At 51.4% G+C, this 19336-nt stretch overlaps 1 protein-coding gene across 2 annotated transcripts; it reads left to right on the forward strand.

The window, feature by feature from the left end:
* The first annotated feature begins 593 nt into the window (after positions 1-593).
* Positions 594-9454, forward strand: NSDHL (NAD(P) dependent 3-beta-hydroxysteroid dehydrogenase NSDHL). 2 transcript variants are annotated; one of them, XM_088173022.1, is made up of 8 exons: positions 594-634; positions 1363-1413; positions 3840-4001; positions 4680-4826; positions 5847-5975; positions 7078-7220; positions 7705-7807; positions 8271-9454. In XM_088173022.1, exons 2-8 carry the CDS (start codon positions 1393-1395, stop codon positions 8604-8606), a joined length of 1041 nt encoding a protein of 346 aa, XP_088029148.1. In that variant the 5' UTR covers positions 594-634; positions 1363-1392; the 3' UTR covers positions 8607-9454. The 2 variants fall into 2 exon arrangements, with proteins under 2 accessions (XP_088029148.1, XP_014748367.1); XM_014892881.2 differs by having other exon boundaries at positions 602-746.
* The last annotated feature ends 9882 nt before the right edge of the window (positions 9455-19336 follow it).

Consider the following 19336-nt stretch of genomic DNA (forward strand, 5'->3'; position numbering starts at 1 on the left):
TGTCTCTGCCTTTCCCTCTGGGAAAATGACCCAGGAAGAAATGCGCAGCACCAACCCCTCCCCTTGTTTTCTGGGATTTCTCAGAACCCAGACTGGAGCGGGAATGTGACACTGCTGAGAGCAGCCCCATGTCCCCAGCCAGCTCTGCTGGGAAGACGTGAAATTCTTCTCCTGCTTTAACAGAAGCAGAGCCCTCAGTGCCCCTGATCCCAATCACAGCCCTGATCCCCCATATTTCCCCACGGCCCCAGAGCCCCCATACTTCCCCTGATCCCAATCCCCGATATTCCCCCACATTCCCCTCACTGCCGGCCTCCCACCTGCCAGCCTCAATATCGCGCCCTCCCATTGGCTGCCGCCCCCACGCCGCTGCTATGGCAACGCGCGCTCCTATTGGCTGGCGTGATGGCGGACCAAAGGTGAATGAAGGCGTGGAGGAATCTCCGCCTTCCTTCCACGCGATTGGACGGAGCTGAGAGGGGCTGGACCAATCAGCGAGCGGGAGCGGCTGGCGCGATGCTCGCCCCAGGGAAAGAGGCGGGAACGGGAGGAGTGGGCGTGGCCTGGCGGGAGGCGCGGCGCTGATTGGTGGAGAGCAGCGAGGGGGCGGGGCCAGAGCGCCCTAGGGGCAGCGGTGAGCGGGGAACGGGCAGGTCCTGGCAGCTGGGAAAAGGCGTGGGAACCGCGGGGAACAGCCGGGAACAGCGGGGAACGGGGTTCGGGGAGGTCCTGGCAGCTGAGAAAAGGTGTGGGAACCGCGGGGAACGGTGTGCGGCTGCGGGAGGAGGTCTGGGATCCGGGAGGAGAATGGGGAAGGGTCCTGGGGGCTGGGGGGAAGGTGCTGGGAGCAGGGGAGGAGGTCCTGGAAGCTGCGTGGAGGGTCCTGGAAGCTGTGGGAAGGGTCCTGGGGCCATGGGAAGGGTCCTGGATGATGTGGAGAGGGTCCAGGGTGCTGTGGAAGGGTCCTGGGGATCGTGGGGACGGTCCTGGGGGGTTGGAGTGAGGTCCTAAAGGCCATGGGGGGCTCTGGGCTGGGGGGAACTGGAGGTGCAGCAGTTTATAAAGGGAGTTTTGGAGAGGGATGAGGTGCTGAGGAACAGTTTTGTCCCTGCTTTAAACCAGCTCCGTGTTCCAGGACACCAATTCTGCCTCTTCTCGGTTTTTTTCCTTGGAATTTCAAAGATTTTTCAAGCACCAAAGAGCCAGGCCAGCACCTGCACTTGCTGATTTATAGAAGAACAAGGAGAATCAACTCCCTCTCTTCATCCTTCTTCAGCATCACGGCTTCAAACCTGGATTTCTGTGACTAGAAAAATGTCGTTTTATTGGGAATAAAAATATTCTCCTTTATTTTTTTTCAAGGATTCTGGTGGACAGTGCCTCACCCAAGCCATGGCCACACACCTGAGATCGGTGAGTTGGGGCCTCAGATGGTGCTTTGGGAGCTTTTGTGTTGCAGAAATAAATTCATAAATATTCTGCACATCACTAAGGGAAGGCATGAGGCTGATCCTGCTGTTAATGATAATTCTGGGGAGAAAACGTGATTTTCCAAGGTACGATTTGAATGGGTTGAATTCAAACCTTAAAATCAATATAGATGTGTAGCTTGGCTTGCCTTAAATATTGTACTGTGCAATAGCAAATGATAGAGAGTTTGTAATAAAATTATCTATAATTGTGGCTGCAAACTGTGCAATAGCAAATGATAGAGAGTTTATAATAAAATTATTTATAATTGTGGCTGCCCCTGGATCCCTGGAAGTGTCCAAGGCCAGGCTGGATGGGGCTTGGAGCAACCTGGGATAGTGGAAGGTGTGATTATTTTATTTTTTTTTATTTTATTATTTTATTATTTTATTCCAACCCCCGTTTTAAGGATGGAATAAAATGAGCTTTAAAATCCCTCCCAGCCCAAACCAGTCAGGGATTCTGGGAAGCCTCTGCAGTGCTCTGGGGTGCAGAGGCAGAGGGCAGCATTCTGCTGCACTAAAACTTCACTTCCAGCACTTCCCAGAGCATTTTGGGGGCCCAGGGGTCAGGGAATGCCACAATGGTGTGGGCTGGAAGGGACCTGGTGGGAAAGGGTGCAGGGAAAAGGGAAATGTCAGTGGAAGGGAGAGACTGCCTTTGAGGAGGAGCTGAAAATGTTTCTGTCCCCTGTCTGACTGAATGCCCTCATCTGCTCCAAAGCACATCCCAAAATCCCCTCCTCGTCTGAGATTCCCAGGGATGAGCACTCCAAACCTCCCTGGGCCACTTTTTCAGTGGAGAAATTTCCCCACCGTCCCTCCTGTCCCCGTTCCCTGGGGTAAAATCCCAAATCCTGCCCCTGGCAGGGGCTGTGCAGAACCAGAGGTTCCCCCTGAGCTCCTTTCCCAGCTGCTCCTCACAGGATTTCTGCTCCAGCCCCTGCTCAGGGTGGCCCATCCCAAAGAACTGGTGCAGCTTTGATGAAACTCAGGGAACTGCTCCCGTTCCTCCTGTGGATCAGCAGAACTTTTCCTGAAGGATGTGGCCCCTGAAGGGTCGTGACCAATCCTTGTGTGGCCCCAGGGGGTTCAGGCTGGCCCAGAGATCCCTGCAGAGCTGAGGCTCGCGTTACAACCAGGAGTAAAAAGCACAGAGCATTCTTTGTGTGAAAGCTCCCTCAGACTCAGGGCAGTTCTGGGCAGTGCTTTGGTCTCAGTCCAGTCAGAAATCTGTTCACCAGAGACTCCAATCATTGCTTTACAAAGCTTAAAGGACAAGAAAGGCAGAAGTGATGGCTCCAAAGCAGAGCCCAGTCCTTTTGAGCCTTTACCTGGCTGCTTTCTTGGCTCTGAGGGTCACAGGTTCTGATAATGGTGATGCTGTTAATGGTCTGAATTAAGAGGCTGAAGCAAATCCCAGAATCATCCCAGAATCCCAGACTGGTCTGGCTTGGGAGGGACTTTAAATCTCACCCCTGCCATGGCAGGGACACCTCCCACTGTCCCAGGCTGCTCCAGCCTGGCCTTGGGCACTGCCAGGGATCCAGGGGCAGCCACAGCAAATCTGGGAACGTGTGCCAGAGCCTCCCCACCCTCCCAGGGAACGATTCCTGCCCAATATCCCAATATCCCACCCATCCCTGCCCTCTGGAAATCCTCTCTCTCCATCTTCCTTGCAGGCTCCCTTCAAATCCTGCTTTGCTCTCCAACCTTCCCTTTCTTCCCTCCTCCCTGAGCCTCTTGGTTGTGTCAGGAAAATGAACCCACAAACACCAGAGGTTTGTGTCCAAAAGGGAGACAGAGGAGTTTTTTACTTTATTGAATAAAGGAGAGGCCGTGGGGCTTTCCCCTGGGGTCTCTCAGATTTTTGGAGGACTCCCCTCCCTTTTTATCCCAATTTCCCTCTCTCTTTCCCCCTTGCTGAGGGACTGGAGAGGCCCAGACTTCCCAACCCCTGATCCCTGAGATTCCCCTCGAATGTACAACCCTCCCTTGGCATTTTTAATTCTTACAGAATTCATGGTTTTCCCCATTGCTTCTTTCACCTTTCAATATCCAATTTCATTTCTCAGCAAACCTGCAGTTTGTTTGTAAAGGCAAATATATCTTTTTTTTTCATTTATCAATCAGTGGAATCCATCCCATTTTTTCTTTGATCTCTCAGTGCTGGTTTTATCCACCAGCTTGTTTGTAAAGACAAACCCAACATTCCTCTGTGAACACGGGGCAGACTCCTTCCAAAATCCCGATTTTTCTGCACTCCTGACTCTCTGTCACAGCTCAGCTGTCCCAGCCCAGCCCCAGGGCAGCTCGGCTCAGTTTGCTGGGTGTGCCAGGGGGGTTCTCCCTGTCCCTGTGTCCCTGCAGGCTGCCAGGACCTGCACGGTCATCGGGGGCTCAGGATTCCTGGGCAGGCACCTGGTGGAGCAGCTGCTGGCCAAGGGCTACAGAGTCAACGTCTTCGACATCCAGCAGAGCTTTGAGAGCCCGCAGGTGACCTTCTACCTGGGAGACCTGTGTGACAAGGAGGTGAGCACGGCTGGCTGCAGGTGGCACGGGCAGGGATGGCACTGCTCTGGCATTTTCCCTCTGGAGGAAGCAGATCTCCTGTCTGTTCTTGCATTTTTCCCTCTGAAAGGAGCAGACCTGCTCTCTGTTCTTGCATTTTTGATTTTTGCCGGGTGTGGATCTGCTGCCTGGTGCCTGCCCCGTGCTGAGAGGAGCAGGGCTGGGCTGTGCCCGGTGCTCTGCACTGCTGTGAGCTGGGATTCACGGGGTAATTACAGCCCCTGCCTTAATTACAGGGGTCTCTCCCGAGCCCGTGTTGCCAGCAGGCAGGGTGGAATGGGTGGGAGCCTGCAGGGACCTGGGGACAGCACCCAGTGCCACGGGGGGAGCTCGAATCCTGCTCCTTCCTCATGCCCCAGCTCCAGGTAAATCCTGGGAGCTGCAGAGAGCTCAGCTCCGGCTCTGGGGAGGCTCCCAGGATGTGTCAGGGGACAGGAGAGGATGTGGTGTGTGCTGAGGACCCTGTGGAGATGCTGCAGGCTAATCCCATTCCGGGGAGCACGACTTGAAATGGAGCTGTTTCCATGGAAAAAAAATTAAATCAATAAAAAAGAAAAAAAAGCTGTTTTATTTCCCTGCTGTTGTTTTTTCCCACCCTGGCTGCTGCTCCATGCCCTTGTCCCGTGTGGTTTCCTGCAGGCTCTGCTGCCAGCCCTGCAGGGAGTGTCCGTGGTGTTCCACTGTGCCTCCCCAGCCCCTTCCAGTGCCAGCAGGGAGCTCTTCTACAAGGTGAATTTTTTGGGAACCAAGGCAGTCATTGCAGCCTGCAGAGAAGCTGGAGTGCAGGTAAAGCTGGAAAAAAATCCTGCAGGGATTGTTTGGATTTGGTGACATTGGCATCAGTGGCAGCCTTGCTTGAGAGGGGGCTCTGAGACCCTGAATTTCCATTTATTCCATAAAAACCAGAGACTCTGGGGGTTTCCTGAGTGTAAACTCAATCCCTGTTTGCCACAGGAAAGCATCCTTTAAAATCAGTCCTTTAAAATCAGGGAGAGCAGAACCTCACAAGTGGCTCCTTTGCACTTGTGGCCACTGGGACAGCCCCAGAGGAGACTTTTCCAGCAGGGAAATATTCCTGGTATTTATTCCCTCGGAATTCCTCACCACAGAATGTGAGTGAACACCTCACTCGTGCCATTATCTCAGTGTCATTTGGTTTAAAAACTCAATTTCCCACAAAAGGAAGAGCCTGAAGAGGCCAGCCTGGAATTGGAGACTGAATTTTCTCCTTAAATTCCTTTGATATCCCATAAGTTTTCATTTAAATGTATTTATTTCATTTATATGAAATTGATTTATTATATTCATTTCAATCACCAAGCAAAAACATCCAAGGTTTCCTTTTTCTATTTATTTGAAATTGATTTATTACATTCATTTCATTTTAATCACCAAACAAAAACATCCAAGTTTTCCTTTTTTAATTTGAGATTGATTGAAAACCATCCAAGGTTTTCTTTTTTTTCTTTTTCTGTTATTGCCAAGATGAGCAAATCTTTCTTTAAAACTCTGGCTGTGTGTTGAGTGTTCCCAGCCTCTGATTTTCCTGGAGATATTTCCTCTGGATTGACTGCCTTGGGTGTTTGTTGGAAGGTTTTAATTTCCTTTAGGTACCATTAAATGATGGGACAAAATTAATTAAAAAGGGGGAGTTCTCTTATCTGCAGTTTCTCTTCATCTTCTGTTAGACTCAGGTTATTTTCTGTAGCATCAATTGGTTAAATATTATTATTATTATTATCTTTACTCAGCCTCTTTAAATAATTTTAGGCTTTAAACAACTGTTTTCTCCCCTTTCTCTTGCAGAAATTGGTGTTAACCAGCAGTGCCAGTGTCGTTTTTGAGGGCACAGACATCAAAAATGGCTCAGAAGATCTCCCCTATGCACAAAAACCTATTGATTACTACACAGAGACCAAGATCCTGCAGGAAAAGGTATTTACCAATGGTTAAAATGTTCTTTTTGGATGTGTTCATTGAATAAAAAGAGGATAAAATGAGGCTGTGGCACGGATTGTGAGTGCAGTCCTGTGTGGCACTGCAGGGCTGGTGCCAGAGCTGTCACAGCCACGGGATAATCCAAATTCTCACCTGCCCCAGCCCGGGGTTCACAGCACTCAGGGCAGGTTTTTGTCTCCTCTGCTGCTTTTCCTGGATTTCCAGTTGGGAATGTGCAAAAGGCACTGGGGGAGGAGAGGAGGAGGAGGAGGAGGGAATGTGGCCTGAGCTAAGGGGCACACTGAAAATATTAATATTAAATTGATAATCTCCAATATTTGCTCCTCTCATGTTGCTGCTGCTGCAGCATCTCTGCTTGCAGTGTGGGATAACAATGTTTGCAATCAAAGGCTGCAGGCCTTTTTTTTCTTTTTTTTTTCTTTTTTTTGGATCCTTTTTCCATGGCTTGCATTTCAGCTGGGGGGAAAAAAATCTTTGCTTTTTGTGCCAGAAGAATTTTGTCCCTTCCACGCTGACAGTGTGGAATTTCCCCCACAAGAGGAGCTGAATTAATTTTAATTGTGGCAACATCTGTGCCTTCAGAGCAGCAATCAGGGGGAGCCCCAGTGATTTTGGCTTTGCTTTGGGGGAAACTGAAAGGATTTCTGTCTGTGCCTCCATCACAGAAATTCCTGCAGCTGCTGGAAATGAGGAGAACACGTTGTTCAGGGAATCCCAGGAGGATGAAATGGGCTCCAGGGAGATGCAGGAGGGCTGGGAGGGGCAGAAATGTGGAATTCCTGAGACTTGGAACTGCCCTGCCCCAGAATTCATGGAGTGGAGGAGCCTGGAGAGCTGCTCTGGCTTCTGGGGTGTTCAGTGAGAGAAGCAAAACTTCCTGTGTCAATTCGTGGAGTGTCAACCATAAAAACTGAATTTTGTCCGATTTTCTTATCGAGGAGAGCTGGGAACAAAGGGAGGACCAGGAAAGACAGGAGAGGATTAAAATTGAGGGAGATGAGCAGCCCCCAGCCCCTGCAGTGGATGCTTTGCTGAGCTCTCTTTTCCTCCTTCATTTTTTTCTGCTCTTTCCCCACAGGAGGTGCTGAGTGCAAATGACCCAGACCACGATTTCCTCACCACTGCCATCCGGCCCCACGGGATATTTGGCCCCAGGGACCCTCAGCTGGTTCCCATCCTCGTGCAGGCAGCTCAGAGTGGCAAAATGAAATTTATCATTGGGTGAGCAAGGCCCAGGCATTGCAGAGCTGGGGCAAAATCCCTGCTGGGTCTGCAAAGGACTTTTGGAAGGGAGTAAAAGGAAATCAGTTGTGTTGTTTCTTTTCTTTTTCACTTTCTAGATTTTTTTTTTTTTTGCTTAAAAATCCCCTATTAGGGGCTCACTCCCTGCCATGGTGAGTGTCCATAATGCCAAAGGAATATCCATGAGGAAAGCTGGAGCTGTTCAGGAGCTGTTCCATTAATATGAGACAGCTCAGATCACTTGCTGTTAATTTATAAAATTACCACTTGTATTTGAGGTTCTGGCAATTAAAACCTCTATAAAATAAGAAATAGTGAAAGTATGGCCTGAAATTACAGCACCAGAGAGTGGGAGAAGGGGAAACTTGGCCTGAATTTCTCCTGGAGGGAATCTTTGCTTTTGCCACAAGCAGATTTTCAGCCCAGCTTGCTTTTGGGACTAAAATTCCTTTTCTGTGTGCAGGGATGGAAAGAACTTGGTGGATTTTACCTACGTGGAGAATGTGGTGCATGGACACATCCTGGCTGCAGAAAAACTGAACAAAAACTCTCCCCTGGGTGGGAAGGTGAGGAAAGAGGGAAGGGAAAAGGGGAAAGGAAAGGAACAGGGAAAGGGAAAGGAACAGGGAAAGGAAAAGGAAAAAGGAAAGGAACAGGGAAAGGGAAAGGGAAAGGAAAAAGGAAAAAGGAAAGGAAAAAGGAAAGGAACAGGGAAAGGAAAAAGGAAAGGGAAAGGAAAAAGGAAAGGAACAGGGAAAGGGAAAGAAAAAGGGAAAGGAAAAAGGAAAGGAACAGGGAAAGGAAAAGGGAAAGGAAAAGGAAAAAGGAAAGGAAAAGGGAAAGGAAAAGGAAAAAGGAAAGGAAAAGGGAAAGGAAAAAGGAAAGGAACAGGGAAAGGGAAAGAAAAAGGGAAAGGAAAAAGGAAAGGAACAGGGAAAGGGAAAGGAAAAAGGAAAGGAAAGGAAAAAGGAAAAGATCCCCACCAGCATTTTTAGGATTTTAACCCCTGCTTCTCTGCCTCTCTCCCAGGCCTTCCACATCACCAATGATGAACCAATTCCCTTCTGGACCTTCATGTCCCGGATCCTGACCGGCCTGGACTACGACCCTCCCAAGTACCACATCCCCTACTGGCTGGCCTATTACCTGGCCCTGCTGCTGGCCCTGCTGCTGGCCCTGCTCAGGCCCCTGGTGACCATCAAGGCCACCTTCACCCCCATGAGGGTGGCCCTGGCTGGCACCTTCCACTATTACAGCTGTGAGAGGGCCAAGAGAGCCCTGGGCTACCGGCCGGTGGTGAGCCTGGACGAGGCCATAGCCAGGACTGTGCAGAGCTACCCCAGCCTGCGCCGCGCCAGGGCCTGAGGGCCGTGCCCGCAGCCTCCCCGGCCTCGTCCCCGTCATCCGGGCAGCTCCACCTGCTCCAAACGGCAGCGATTCCCAGGAGGATTTTTTATCCTGGGCTCTCTGCTCCTCCTCGTCGTTCCCGGTGTGGGAGTTTGTTTCTGGGATGCGATTTCTCGTTTTGGGAGCAGCTCTCTCTGGGCTGTGGATAAACACCCACCCTCTGTGCCCTCTTCAATCCCGGGCAGGCACACCAGCATTCCTGCTCCCTTCCCTCCGCCCTCGTCCCGTGTTTTGTTGCTCTGGTGACAGCAGCCACCCCTTCCCAGAGCTGGCTCCCCGACACTTCCCGTGCCTGCCTCCCCTCGGGGCTTTGGCTTGGCCCTAAAGGAGCCCTGCCACCGTCTCTTCAGTCAGCGCAGCTCTCCTGCTTTCCCCTCCATGATCAGGGCGTCATTTGGCTTCTCCCTGAGGCAGCAGGAGGAACCCGTGAGCGGGGTGTTCCTTCATCCGTGCAGGATTGATTTCTGTGCCAAAAAAAATCCCCGAATCAGTCACACGGGGGTGACTTGCCAGCCTCGTGTCCCGTCTCCGAAAGGGCAGATCCACAAACAGGATGTTCGTGATTCCCTTTGTGGGGACAGAGATTTTTGGGGAGCAGCCCCAGCACGGTTTTAGCACAACTCCCTTCGCACAGGAGTGGATCTTCCCAGCCCTGAGCACCGAGCTCCTCCTCCCTGCCCTGGCCCCGGGATTTTTGGTGCTCTGACCACGAGAAAAAACCTCTTTTCCACAAGGAAATGGACACGAAGCAATGGTCCCCAAGCTATTTCCTGTAACTTGTACATTAAATGTTCTTTGCCCTCTAATCCTTCTAAGTTCTTCAGTTCTGGTTGGGTTTTAAAGGAGGGGTTTGGGTTGGAGCTGCAGTTTCCCCCTGTGCCAATTCCTGGCTCCCTGAGAGCTCTGGTGTTTGGAATTTCAGAAGGATGGGAAGTGCCTCAGAAGCCAGAGGATTGTGGAATCCCAGGATGGTTTGGGTTGGGAGGGACCTTGAAGCTCATCCCATTCCACCCCCGGGGACACTCCCACTATTCCAGGCTGTTCCAGCAGTTTGGGACAGGGGATGGGCTTTAAGGCCCCTTCCCACCCCAACCATTCAGGGATTTTTGTGCTCCCGGTGTGGAATTGTTGTGTGTGTCAGCAAGCAGAGGCTGGGAAGGGAAATTGCTGTTATCAAACTTCCCTTGCAAACCTCCAGGATCACATCAGGTGCAGCCTGTCCTTGTCAGGAACCCTCAACAGGAGCTCCCCACGACTTCAAAGAGTTCCCTGGAGCACTCTCATCAAACTCCTTATCTCCCTCTCTCTGCTTTTCCCTGCTCCTCATTCTGCTGACCTGACACTGGTTTTGGCAGTGGGAGAGATGAAGACAGAGATGTGCTGTTGCTTATCCTGGAGGAAGGAGAGGGAGGGAAGGCACAGAGGATTAAAAGTGGAGTTAAGGTGACCAAAACCCCCATCCCCCTCCTCCAGAGACTGCAAGGTGAACTCGCTCAGTATTGCCCAAGGAATTCCTTTCAGTCTTGCCCTTGGAATGTGGGGGAAGCCCAGAGAGGAAAAAGGGTGGCTTGGGTGTAATTAAAAATAGTTAAGAGGAAAAACGGATAAAAGCAGGTCAGAAATGAGCATAAAAGGCACGGAGGGCACCCCGGGGGTGTGCAGGAGGTGTCCAAGGCCAGGCTGGGAATAATCTGGGATAGTGGAGGGTGTCCCTGCCCATGGGGTGGCACAAGATGGGCTCTGAGGTCCCTCCCAAGCCAAACCATTGTGTGGCTCAGCCAGCTTTGGGAGCAGCGTGCCATTCCCAGGCACAGCCATCCCGGCCACCTGCAGGGCTCCAGCTCAGCATTTTCGGGGTGATTTTTATCCCTGGTACCCCCAAAGTGAGCACCAGGACATTCCCCACACCTGCCAGCCTGTTCTTCCCAGTTCTCCCTGGAGTTTCGCTGGTGCTTGTGCAACCCTGCCAGACCCACGGGGGGAGAGTGCAGCAACCCAAACCCTGTCACGACGGGGTTAAGAGGGAACTCTCCGAGCTGCTGGGGACACATTTGGAAGCCCTCAGCATCTCCCTGCTTGCTCCAGAGCAGGTTCGGGGTGTCCCGGTGGCACCGCGGTGTCCCCGCCACAGCTCCGTGCCCTGGCTCTGCTGACAACAACAACATTTTGTGTCAGTGCTGGCACTCCTGAGCTCCAGGTGTGTCCCTGACCACCTGGTTCCAGCAGGGAACAGCTTGGGATAGGCAATGCCCTGCTATTAGGAAGGTGAGGTCTGGCGTTCTGGCAGTGACACCTCATGAAAAACCAGTTGGATTCCCTCGTAAGGAATGGGTGTAGTGGTTTTACACCCTGCCACTCATCCCAGCCCGGCTGGGCTCGGCCTTGGTGGCAGCTCTGCAAAGGCCAGGGTTACTCACCTGCCCTCCCCCCCTGCAGCACCTGGGAGGGGTGTGGTCACTGCTCTGCAAAGAGAGGGAAAGGACAGCAACACACACCGGGCAATTTGGGGGAAAAAAGGCCAAATTTATTGTCCTGTCCTGGCTGCACTAACACACTTTAAATCCGGGCTGTCTTGTACAAGACAGCCCGGATTTAAAGTGTGTTAGTGCAGCCAGGACAGGACAATTGGGGAAAAACATCCTTGGGACAGCACCTCAGGATGTGTCCCACGGGACAGACACCAGGGGTTAATGTTGGTGATGAATTCCACTCTGTTTGTCACCGTGTTGTCACCCTGGGAGACTCCTCCCTAACTGAAGCTGCAGTCAGCTTGTCAGCCTGGGAATGGAGCTGAGAGTCAGGAGAAATCCAGGCCTGGAAAGGAATTTCCAAGCTGGAATTCCCCAGCTCTCTATAAATGTGTGTGTCCACAAAGGGGCTGCTCAGAGCAGTTTGGGCAGAGCAGGAAAAATTCCAGAGCTGCTCCGTGCTCTGAACTGGGGCTGGTGCACTTCCCACAGCCAGAAAATACTGGAAAGTGGCCCAGGATGCTCCCCAAAAACACAAACACAGGCTGGGAGGGTGGCCCTGGGCAGGAGCCACCATTGCCAAGGGAATGGTTTGGGAAAACCCAAGAAATGGGCAGCCTGGATTTGTAAATCCCTGGATTTGTAGACCCCTGGATTTGCAGGTCCCTGCATTTTTAGATCCCTGGATTTGCAGGTCCCTGGATTTTTAGATCCCTGGATTTGCAGGTCCCTGGATTTTTAGATCCCTGGATTTGCAGGTCCTTGGATTTGTAGGTCCCTGGATTTGCAGGTCCCTGGATTTTTAGATCCCTGGATTTGTAGGTCCCTGGGTTTGCAGGTTCCTGGATTTGTAGATCCCTGGATTTGCAGGTCCCTGGATTTGCAGGTCCCTGGATTTGTAGGTCCCTGGATTTGTAGGTCCCTGGATTTGCAGGTCCCTGGATTTGCAGGTCCCTGGATTTGCAGGTTCCTGGATTTGCAGATCCCTGGATTTTTAGATCCCTGGATTTGCAGGTCCCTGGATTTGCAGGTTCCTGGATTTGCAGAGTGTGGGGTTCCAGCTGTTGGCACCCCTGGAAGTGGCAGAACCAGGCTCAGTCAGTGGCAGCTGTGGGACATCTCCATGAGAAAAGGGATCTTTGTGCTTTCCTTGGGGAGGAGATCCCATGAAAATCCATTTCCTGGTGAAGTCAGATACTCCAGGCCGAAATTTACTTTATAACAATAATGTTTTTAACAGGAGCTGGGGAAAAAGCTCTTTATTCCTGCTCTGCTGTGTGTGTGTGTGTGTCCCTGTGGGGTTGGGATGGGAGGCACCAAATTCAGTGGGAAAATGGGAAAAATTCCCCTCTTGGATTCTGCTCAGGTGGGATGAGTATAAATGAGTATAAATGAGTATAAATGAGTATAAAGGACTTTTTGTGGTGTTGCCTTCAGCACACTCAGGTTTCCACCCGAGGTGGGTTTCTTTTCCTGGAGCATCCTGAATTTGGCAGCATTTAACTCCTGCTTAACTCCCTGACACAAATCTGGGTCTGTCCTGAGTCTCTGCTAGGAGCTCTCAGCTCCTTCTTCCATTTCTGGTTGAGATTGGGGTGTTCATAACCTTTTCTTTTTTTTTCTTTTTTTTTTTTTTTTTTTTTTTTTTTTTTTTGTTTGTTTGTTTGTTTGTTTGTTTTTTGTTTTGGGGGTTTTTAAATTTATTTTGTTTGTTTGGGGGGGTTTAAAATTTATTTTGGTTTTGTTTTCTGGGGTTTTTTTTCCATTTGTTTTTTTTTTTTCTCCCAGTTTTTGATCACTCAGCATGGAACAGAGTGTTCCCACTGGGAAGGACCAGAGCCCTGGATGTCCCTGCCGTGCTCTGGGCCCTCCTGTCCCTGCAGGGCTGGCCAGGCCGGGTTCTTACTCACTGTTATTCCAGGGAAGAACCCGGACAAACCTTCAGCAAAGCCTGCCGTGACTCAGGGCTTGCCCAAAATAAAGCTGCAGTGTCAGCCCCAGCCCTGGGGCAGGGGATGCTCTGGCACGAAGGGTCGGGGCTGCTTTAAAAATTCTGATTTCTCTGAGCTGGACCCACCCCGAGCTCGGGTGCGGCTCAGCTGAGCTCGGCTTATCTGAGCCGGGATCAGCGGCAGCGCAGAGCCGGGCTCAGCTGAGCCTGGGGAGATCGGAGAGGGAGATTTAGGCTGGAGTTAATGCCTGAAATCCCTGATGTCATCCTCGCTGTGCTGCTGGGAGCCAGGGCTGGGCCATCGGGGTGGGATAGGATGGGATCTGTGGGGTGAGAGCCATGGGAAGGGATGGGATCCATGGAATGAGATCCATGGAATGGGATGGGATAGGATGGGATGGGATCCATGGGACCTATGGGATCCATGGGATCTTTGCCCATCATCCCCCAGCACACCCAAGGGCTCACAGCAGGAGTTTCCCTTTCCAGCTGCTGCAGGCTCAGCATTGCCTGAGCTTGAAAAGTGGAGCAGGGACAGGGGATCCTGGGCTGGAGGAGCTGCTGGGATAAATAAAACTGCTGGGATAAATAAAACTGCTGGGATAAATCCAGAGGAACCCACGGAGCTGCTGCAGGGCTGGAGCCAGGCTGGGAGAGCTGGGGGTGCTCACCTGGAGAGGAGAAGGATCCAGGGAGAGCTCAGGGTCTAAAGGGGCTCCAGGAGAGCTGGAGAGACAAGGGATGGAGGGACAGGACACAGGGAATGGCTCCCACTGCCCCAGGGCAGGGCTGGATGGGATTTTGGGGATTAGGAATTGTTCCCTGGGAAGGGGGGGATGGAATTCCCAGATTTTGCTGCCCCTGGATCCCTGGCAGTGCCCAAGGCCAGGCTGGAGCAGCCTGGGACAGGGGGAGGTGTCCCTGCCGTGACACTGGGTGGGATTTAAGGTCCTTCTAATCCAAACCATTCTGGAATTCTCGGGTTCTCCCCACCCTGTGGCAGTGCCAGGCTGAGCCCTGACTCCTCAGGACGGCTCCACGCACACAGCCCCGGCTGCCGCGCTTTGGGGACGGTCAAAATCGCGTCCCAGGTCCTGGCAGTGCCATCCGTCCCCTCCGCCAGCCCTCGGGGACCCAGCGGTGACCGGAGCAATTAGAAAGGGAAATAAAGCCGGGAAGAGCGGAATGCCCGGCAATTTCCCGGGCCATTATCACACCTATGGGCCCCGTTAATGAGTTCCAGTGACAATCAGTGCCGAGCGTTAATTACAGCGCCGGTCCCCGATGCTCCCTGGGTAGCGCTGCCCAAAGCGGCTCCGAGCCCGCCCGACCTGGGCATTATCTGGGGGTTCTGGGGGGTTCTGGGGGGCTGCTCTGGGCCGTGCCAGTGACCCACAGGGCTGGGGAATGGCAGGGGAATGCCAGGAATGCAGAGCAGAGCCTGCAGGGAGGGGAGCCCGTGCCGCCCAATGGAGAAACCTGTTTGATTCCCCTGAAGGGCAGAACACACCCAAGGCTCCTCCTCAAAACAAGGCTCGGCCCTCTCGGCAGGTAAGGGCTCAGGTGTGCCACAGGTAAAGGCTCAGGTGTGCCCCAGCCGTGCCAGGACCAGCTCCGGATCGCCAGTCTCACCTGGGGAGCTGCACAGGTAGGGCTGAGATGGGGCTCCCTCACCTGTCCCCTCCCTCCTCTTCTTCACCTGTCCCCTCCCTCCTCTGCCTCACCTGTCCCCCCGTCCTTCCTCACCTGTCCCCCCTCACCTGTCCCCCCTGCCCGCAGGTGAGGACCAGCAGGGTTTTGCTGTCCTCAGTGGGACGCCCCAAATCCTTTTCCCGGTGCGGATCTGGAGATTTGTGGGGTGCTGGGGGTGTGGGCTGAGCTGTGCCCGGATTGGGATTCCTGCAGCAGCGGGGCTGGGGCCGAGCTTTGGTTCTTGGGGTTTGGTTGCACCTGTTTGATCTCAAATTCCCTGCCCCGCATCCTCCTAAAACCCTTTTCCCTCTGGGATTCACCTGGGACAGGTGCGGGTGGGGGCAGAGTGGGGAAAACTCCCGGGAAATTCAATCCTGCGACCTCTGGAAATCTCTGGAGAGATTTAGGGCAGCTCCAGCTCCTTCTGCCCCTCCCTCCCAGGACTCCTGTGGGATCCAGGTGGGGATTTGGATCCCTCCCTTCCTCCCTTCCTCCTGCTCTGCCTTGTTTTCTTTCTCCCTGGTGAAATCAGAGCCCTGGGAAGGAGTGGCAGAGCTGGCACAGGGGACAGAGAGCACCTCCCTCTGTCCTTGCTTCATCACAGCGCAGGGAATGTCCCATTTAATTTTTTTCCCCCCCAGAACCCATTTAATTTTTTTCCCCCCATCTCCCATTTATTTCCCATTTTCCTGTTCCACCCTCTCCAGGACAGGAGGATGAGCTGGGATCACCTGGACAGGTTGGGAAGCAGGGATCTCCTCCCTCCTCAACTCGATTTTTTTTTTTTTTTTTAGGGTATTTTATTTATTTATTTTATTTATCCGCTTATTTTATTCATCCAGCCAATTCAGCACATTTCTTCCCAAAAAAAAAAAAAAAACAAAAAACAGTCATGATTTTTTTACAAAAAAAAATTAAAATTGTATTTTCTTGGCAAAACCTGGTGGTGTCTGTGATGTCAAGGAGCTTTTGTCCTGCGACACGAACACAAAGCTCCACCTCCGACACAAAACCCATTTATTTTCCCTTCCTTTTCCCTTTCATCTTCGGACATCCAGGCTCAAGGTCAGCGGTGCGTGGGTGTGGTGAAGGTCCCGCACATCCTTCCTTTCAAAGGCAGAAATTAGCTGAGCAATTAGGAACGGATTCCGTGTAATTAGAGCAATGAAACTGCACACCCAGCACGCTGAAAACAAAAAAAAAAAAAAAAAAAAAAAACGAACCGAGGATGTTTTTGGGCAGTAGCAGGGGGGGGAATTTTTTGTGCTGGGGATGGTCCAGGATGATCCCTGGGCATGGGCAGGGCTGGGCGCTGCTCTCAGGAAGTTTTCCACTCTTTCCTCACTTCAACAGCTCCAGCATTTGAATTTTTAATTTTTTTTTAATATTTTATTTTTGTGGGATGCGTGGTTGTGAGTGAATGAAAGGAAATTCTAATTGTGCATTTGTCTGTTGTGAGGTCTGGGCAGGTTTTCCCCCCACCTCCAGCTCCAGGTTTTCATCCCTTTTTTCTATATTCAAGGAAAATTCACTGTCCTCAGGCCACGGGGAGATGATCCCGAGGGAATGTGGGGCTGGGATGGGGCTGCTCAGAGCTCCTGCAAAGCCCCAGGTCAGGAAATCAGGAATTTCTCCATGGAAAGGGTGGCCAGGGATTGGCCAGGGAGGGTTGGGGTCCCCATCCCTGGAGGTGGGAATTGAGCACAGGATGGATTTGATGATCCCAGAGTGATTTTCCATCCTCTGGGAGGTTTGGGGTCCCCATCCCTGGAGGTGGGAATTGAGCACAGGATGGATTTGATGATCCCAGAGTGATTTTCCAGCCTCTGGAATTCTGGCTCATGAACCAGGCAGGCAGAGCTGCTGTGTTGCACAAGCCCAGCAGGTTGGATTTAAGGTTTGGCTGAAGCATTGATTTAAGGTTGGATTTAAGGGTTGATTAAGGGTTGAGTCCAGGCTGGATTTTAAGGGTTGGGTCCAGGTTTGGTTGAAAGTTGGATTTTAAGGGTTGGATTTAAGGTTGCCTGGACTCTTTCAATTCCTGAATTCCTGCTTGTTCACACCTTGACTTTAGGAATCTCCTGGTGCTTCTTAAACATCCCCAGCGTTTATGGAACAGCATCAGTGTTAAACAGTGGCTGCATGGAGGAGGGAAAAGCAGGAATAAAAATCTGGGCATTGGCTAAAACTCTGGCTGGGGTTAATTTGGTCCTGGCAGGGTTAATTTGGTCCTGGCAGGATTAATTTGTCTCGGGCTGTCCCTTCTCAGGTGACAGCAGGGCAGAGCAGGGACAAGCTCAGCTTTGTGTGCTGTGCTGGGCAGAGAAAGCCGAGTGTGTGCCCGGCTGGGGGGCAGTGCCAGGCTCGGGATGTGCCAAGGGGGAAAAGGAAAAGATTTCTCTCCTTGCTGTGCCTTTCCAAAAGCTGGGCTCCACCTGCCACCTCCAATTCCCACTTTTCCAGGTGGACTGGGGGCCTGGCCCCACTGGAGACGGGGCTGGAGGAAAAAACCCTCAGCAGGCTCAAAGGAAGGAGGTTCAAACCTTTTGCAAGCTTTCAACACGTTTTAATTGGAGGCCGTGAAGGTCAGAGCAGGCAGCAATTATCCTCAGAGCTGGAGATTTTTCTGCATGACTGCCCTGGGTGATGTTTGCAGCTTGGGGGTCACTGGCCAAGCCCTGTGCCCAGCTCCTGAAACGAGTCCTGTGCTCGCCAAGGGCAGGGGAGAGAAATCCTTGGAAAACTCCAGTGGTGGGAGCAGAGCCTGGAGCTGCTGCTGGATCCGGGACCCAGATCAGGGTGGGCAGGATCCCCTTGGGATTTGGGGGAATAACTTGGGAAGGACAAGGATTGGACAGGAAGGGCTCACAGATGTGTGTGGGTAACAGAAAGATCTTAGAATGTAGAATCTGAAGAAGGAATAGAAATGAGAGCAAGTTTTGATATAGAAGCAAGAATTGCTGAGCCAGTCTCAGTGGATAACTAAGAAAGCAAAGAGCAAGTGGGCTAGAAAGGGTTTTTATGACTCAGAGCAAAGGATAAACCCACCTCCAACAAAAGATGTTTTTACCAAGCAAAAAAATTTTCACAGACAAAGAAAAAAAGCCAATGTTGCAAGCAAAGAAAAAAATCTCAGAATTTTTCACTGCAAGAAAACTGAAAAACAACTTTTAGCTTAAACTGTAACATATTAACTTTTTGTGATTGGAGAATAGTAACAGGAATATGTAATGTTAGTGGTTATGATAGGCTACAGGTAATAGTAAAGGCATTGATTGGTTGTCATGTATTAAAATAAAAGTTTATAATGCATTGTAACCAGAACTGGAGTGGCTCGAGATGAACCCAGAGCTGATGCTAAAAAACCCGTGGGCTTGGCTTTTGTCACCCCTGACCTGTGAATTACTGAATCCTCTGGATACAATAAACAGCATTTTAAACAATAAATAAATGGCTGTATCCTCTGTGGCATGGAAATTGAGGAGTGTGGGGTTTGGGGTGTGGAAAAAAGGGAGCAAAGCTGAAAGGGGTCACTACCCCACAGAATGCAGGCTGAAAAGTTGGAATTAACATTGAACAGTCCCAAAAAGGAGCCTGGAAGGGAAGGGGAGCTTTTCCCATCAGCTTTGGAAGAACAGCAAATGTTTCATCTCCTGCAGGGCAATTTCAGGTGTTTAAGTGGCTCCCGTGGAAATCGGGATTTCTCAGTTTAGGACGGGGCTGGCAGGGACAGGTCACCCCCTCTGGGGCCACCACAGCTGCACAGCCCCGGGCACAGCTGGAGCTGCTCCCCCCCTTCCTCCAGGGCTGGGATCCAGAGGGTCGGGAAAATGAACCCACAAACACCAGAAGTTCGTGTCCAAAAAGGAGGCAGAGGAGTTTTTTACTTTATTGAATAAAGGAGAGGCCGTGGGGCTTTCCCCTGGGAGCTCTCAGATTTTTGGAGGACTCCCCTCCCTTTTTATCCCAATTTCCCTCTCTCTTTCCCCATTGCTGAGGGACTGGAGAGGCCCAGACTTCCCAACCCCTGATCCCTGAGATTCCCCTCGGATGTACAACCCTCCCTTGGCATTTTTAATTCTTACAGAATTCATGGTTTTTCCCCATTGCTTCTTTCACCTTTCAATATCCAATTTCATTTCTCAGCAAACCTACAGTTTGTTTGCAAAGACAAATATCTTTTTTTTCCCCTATTTATCAATCAGTGGAATCCATTCCATTATTTTTTTGATCTCTCAGTGCTGGTTTTATCCACCAGCAGCCCCACAGTTTATAAAGACAAATCCATCATTCCTCTCACAAGGATGCTCCAGGAACCTCAGAGCTCTGTGGGCTCCAGGGCTGGCTCACCTGAGTGGCTCTGGGCACTTTTTTCCAAGGTTTCCTCCTGGAAAAAACCCCTCTGGCATGGCTGGATTTGATTTTCCTTGTCCTTGATGCTGCAGGTTCATGGATGGGGAGAAATCCCAGGTCAGAGTGTCCCCATCCTCTGGGCACCCTGGCCAGGTTTTTATACCACACCTGACATTTTCCTTTTTTCTTTTCTCCGTTTCTTCCAGGGGTTGTTGGCTGTGAGC

This window comes from Sturnus vulgaris, chromosome 14, assembly GCF_052056855.1.
Source record: "Sturnus vulgaris isolate bStuVul1 chromosome 14, bStuVul1.hap1, whole genome shotgun sequence".
Taxonomy (NCBI): Eukaryota; Metazoa; Chordata; class Aves; order Passeriformes; family Sturnidae; genus Sturnus; species Sturnus vulgaris.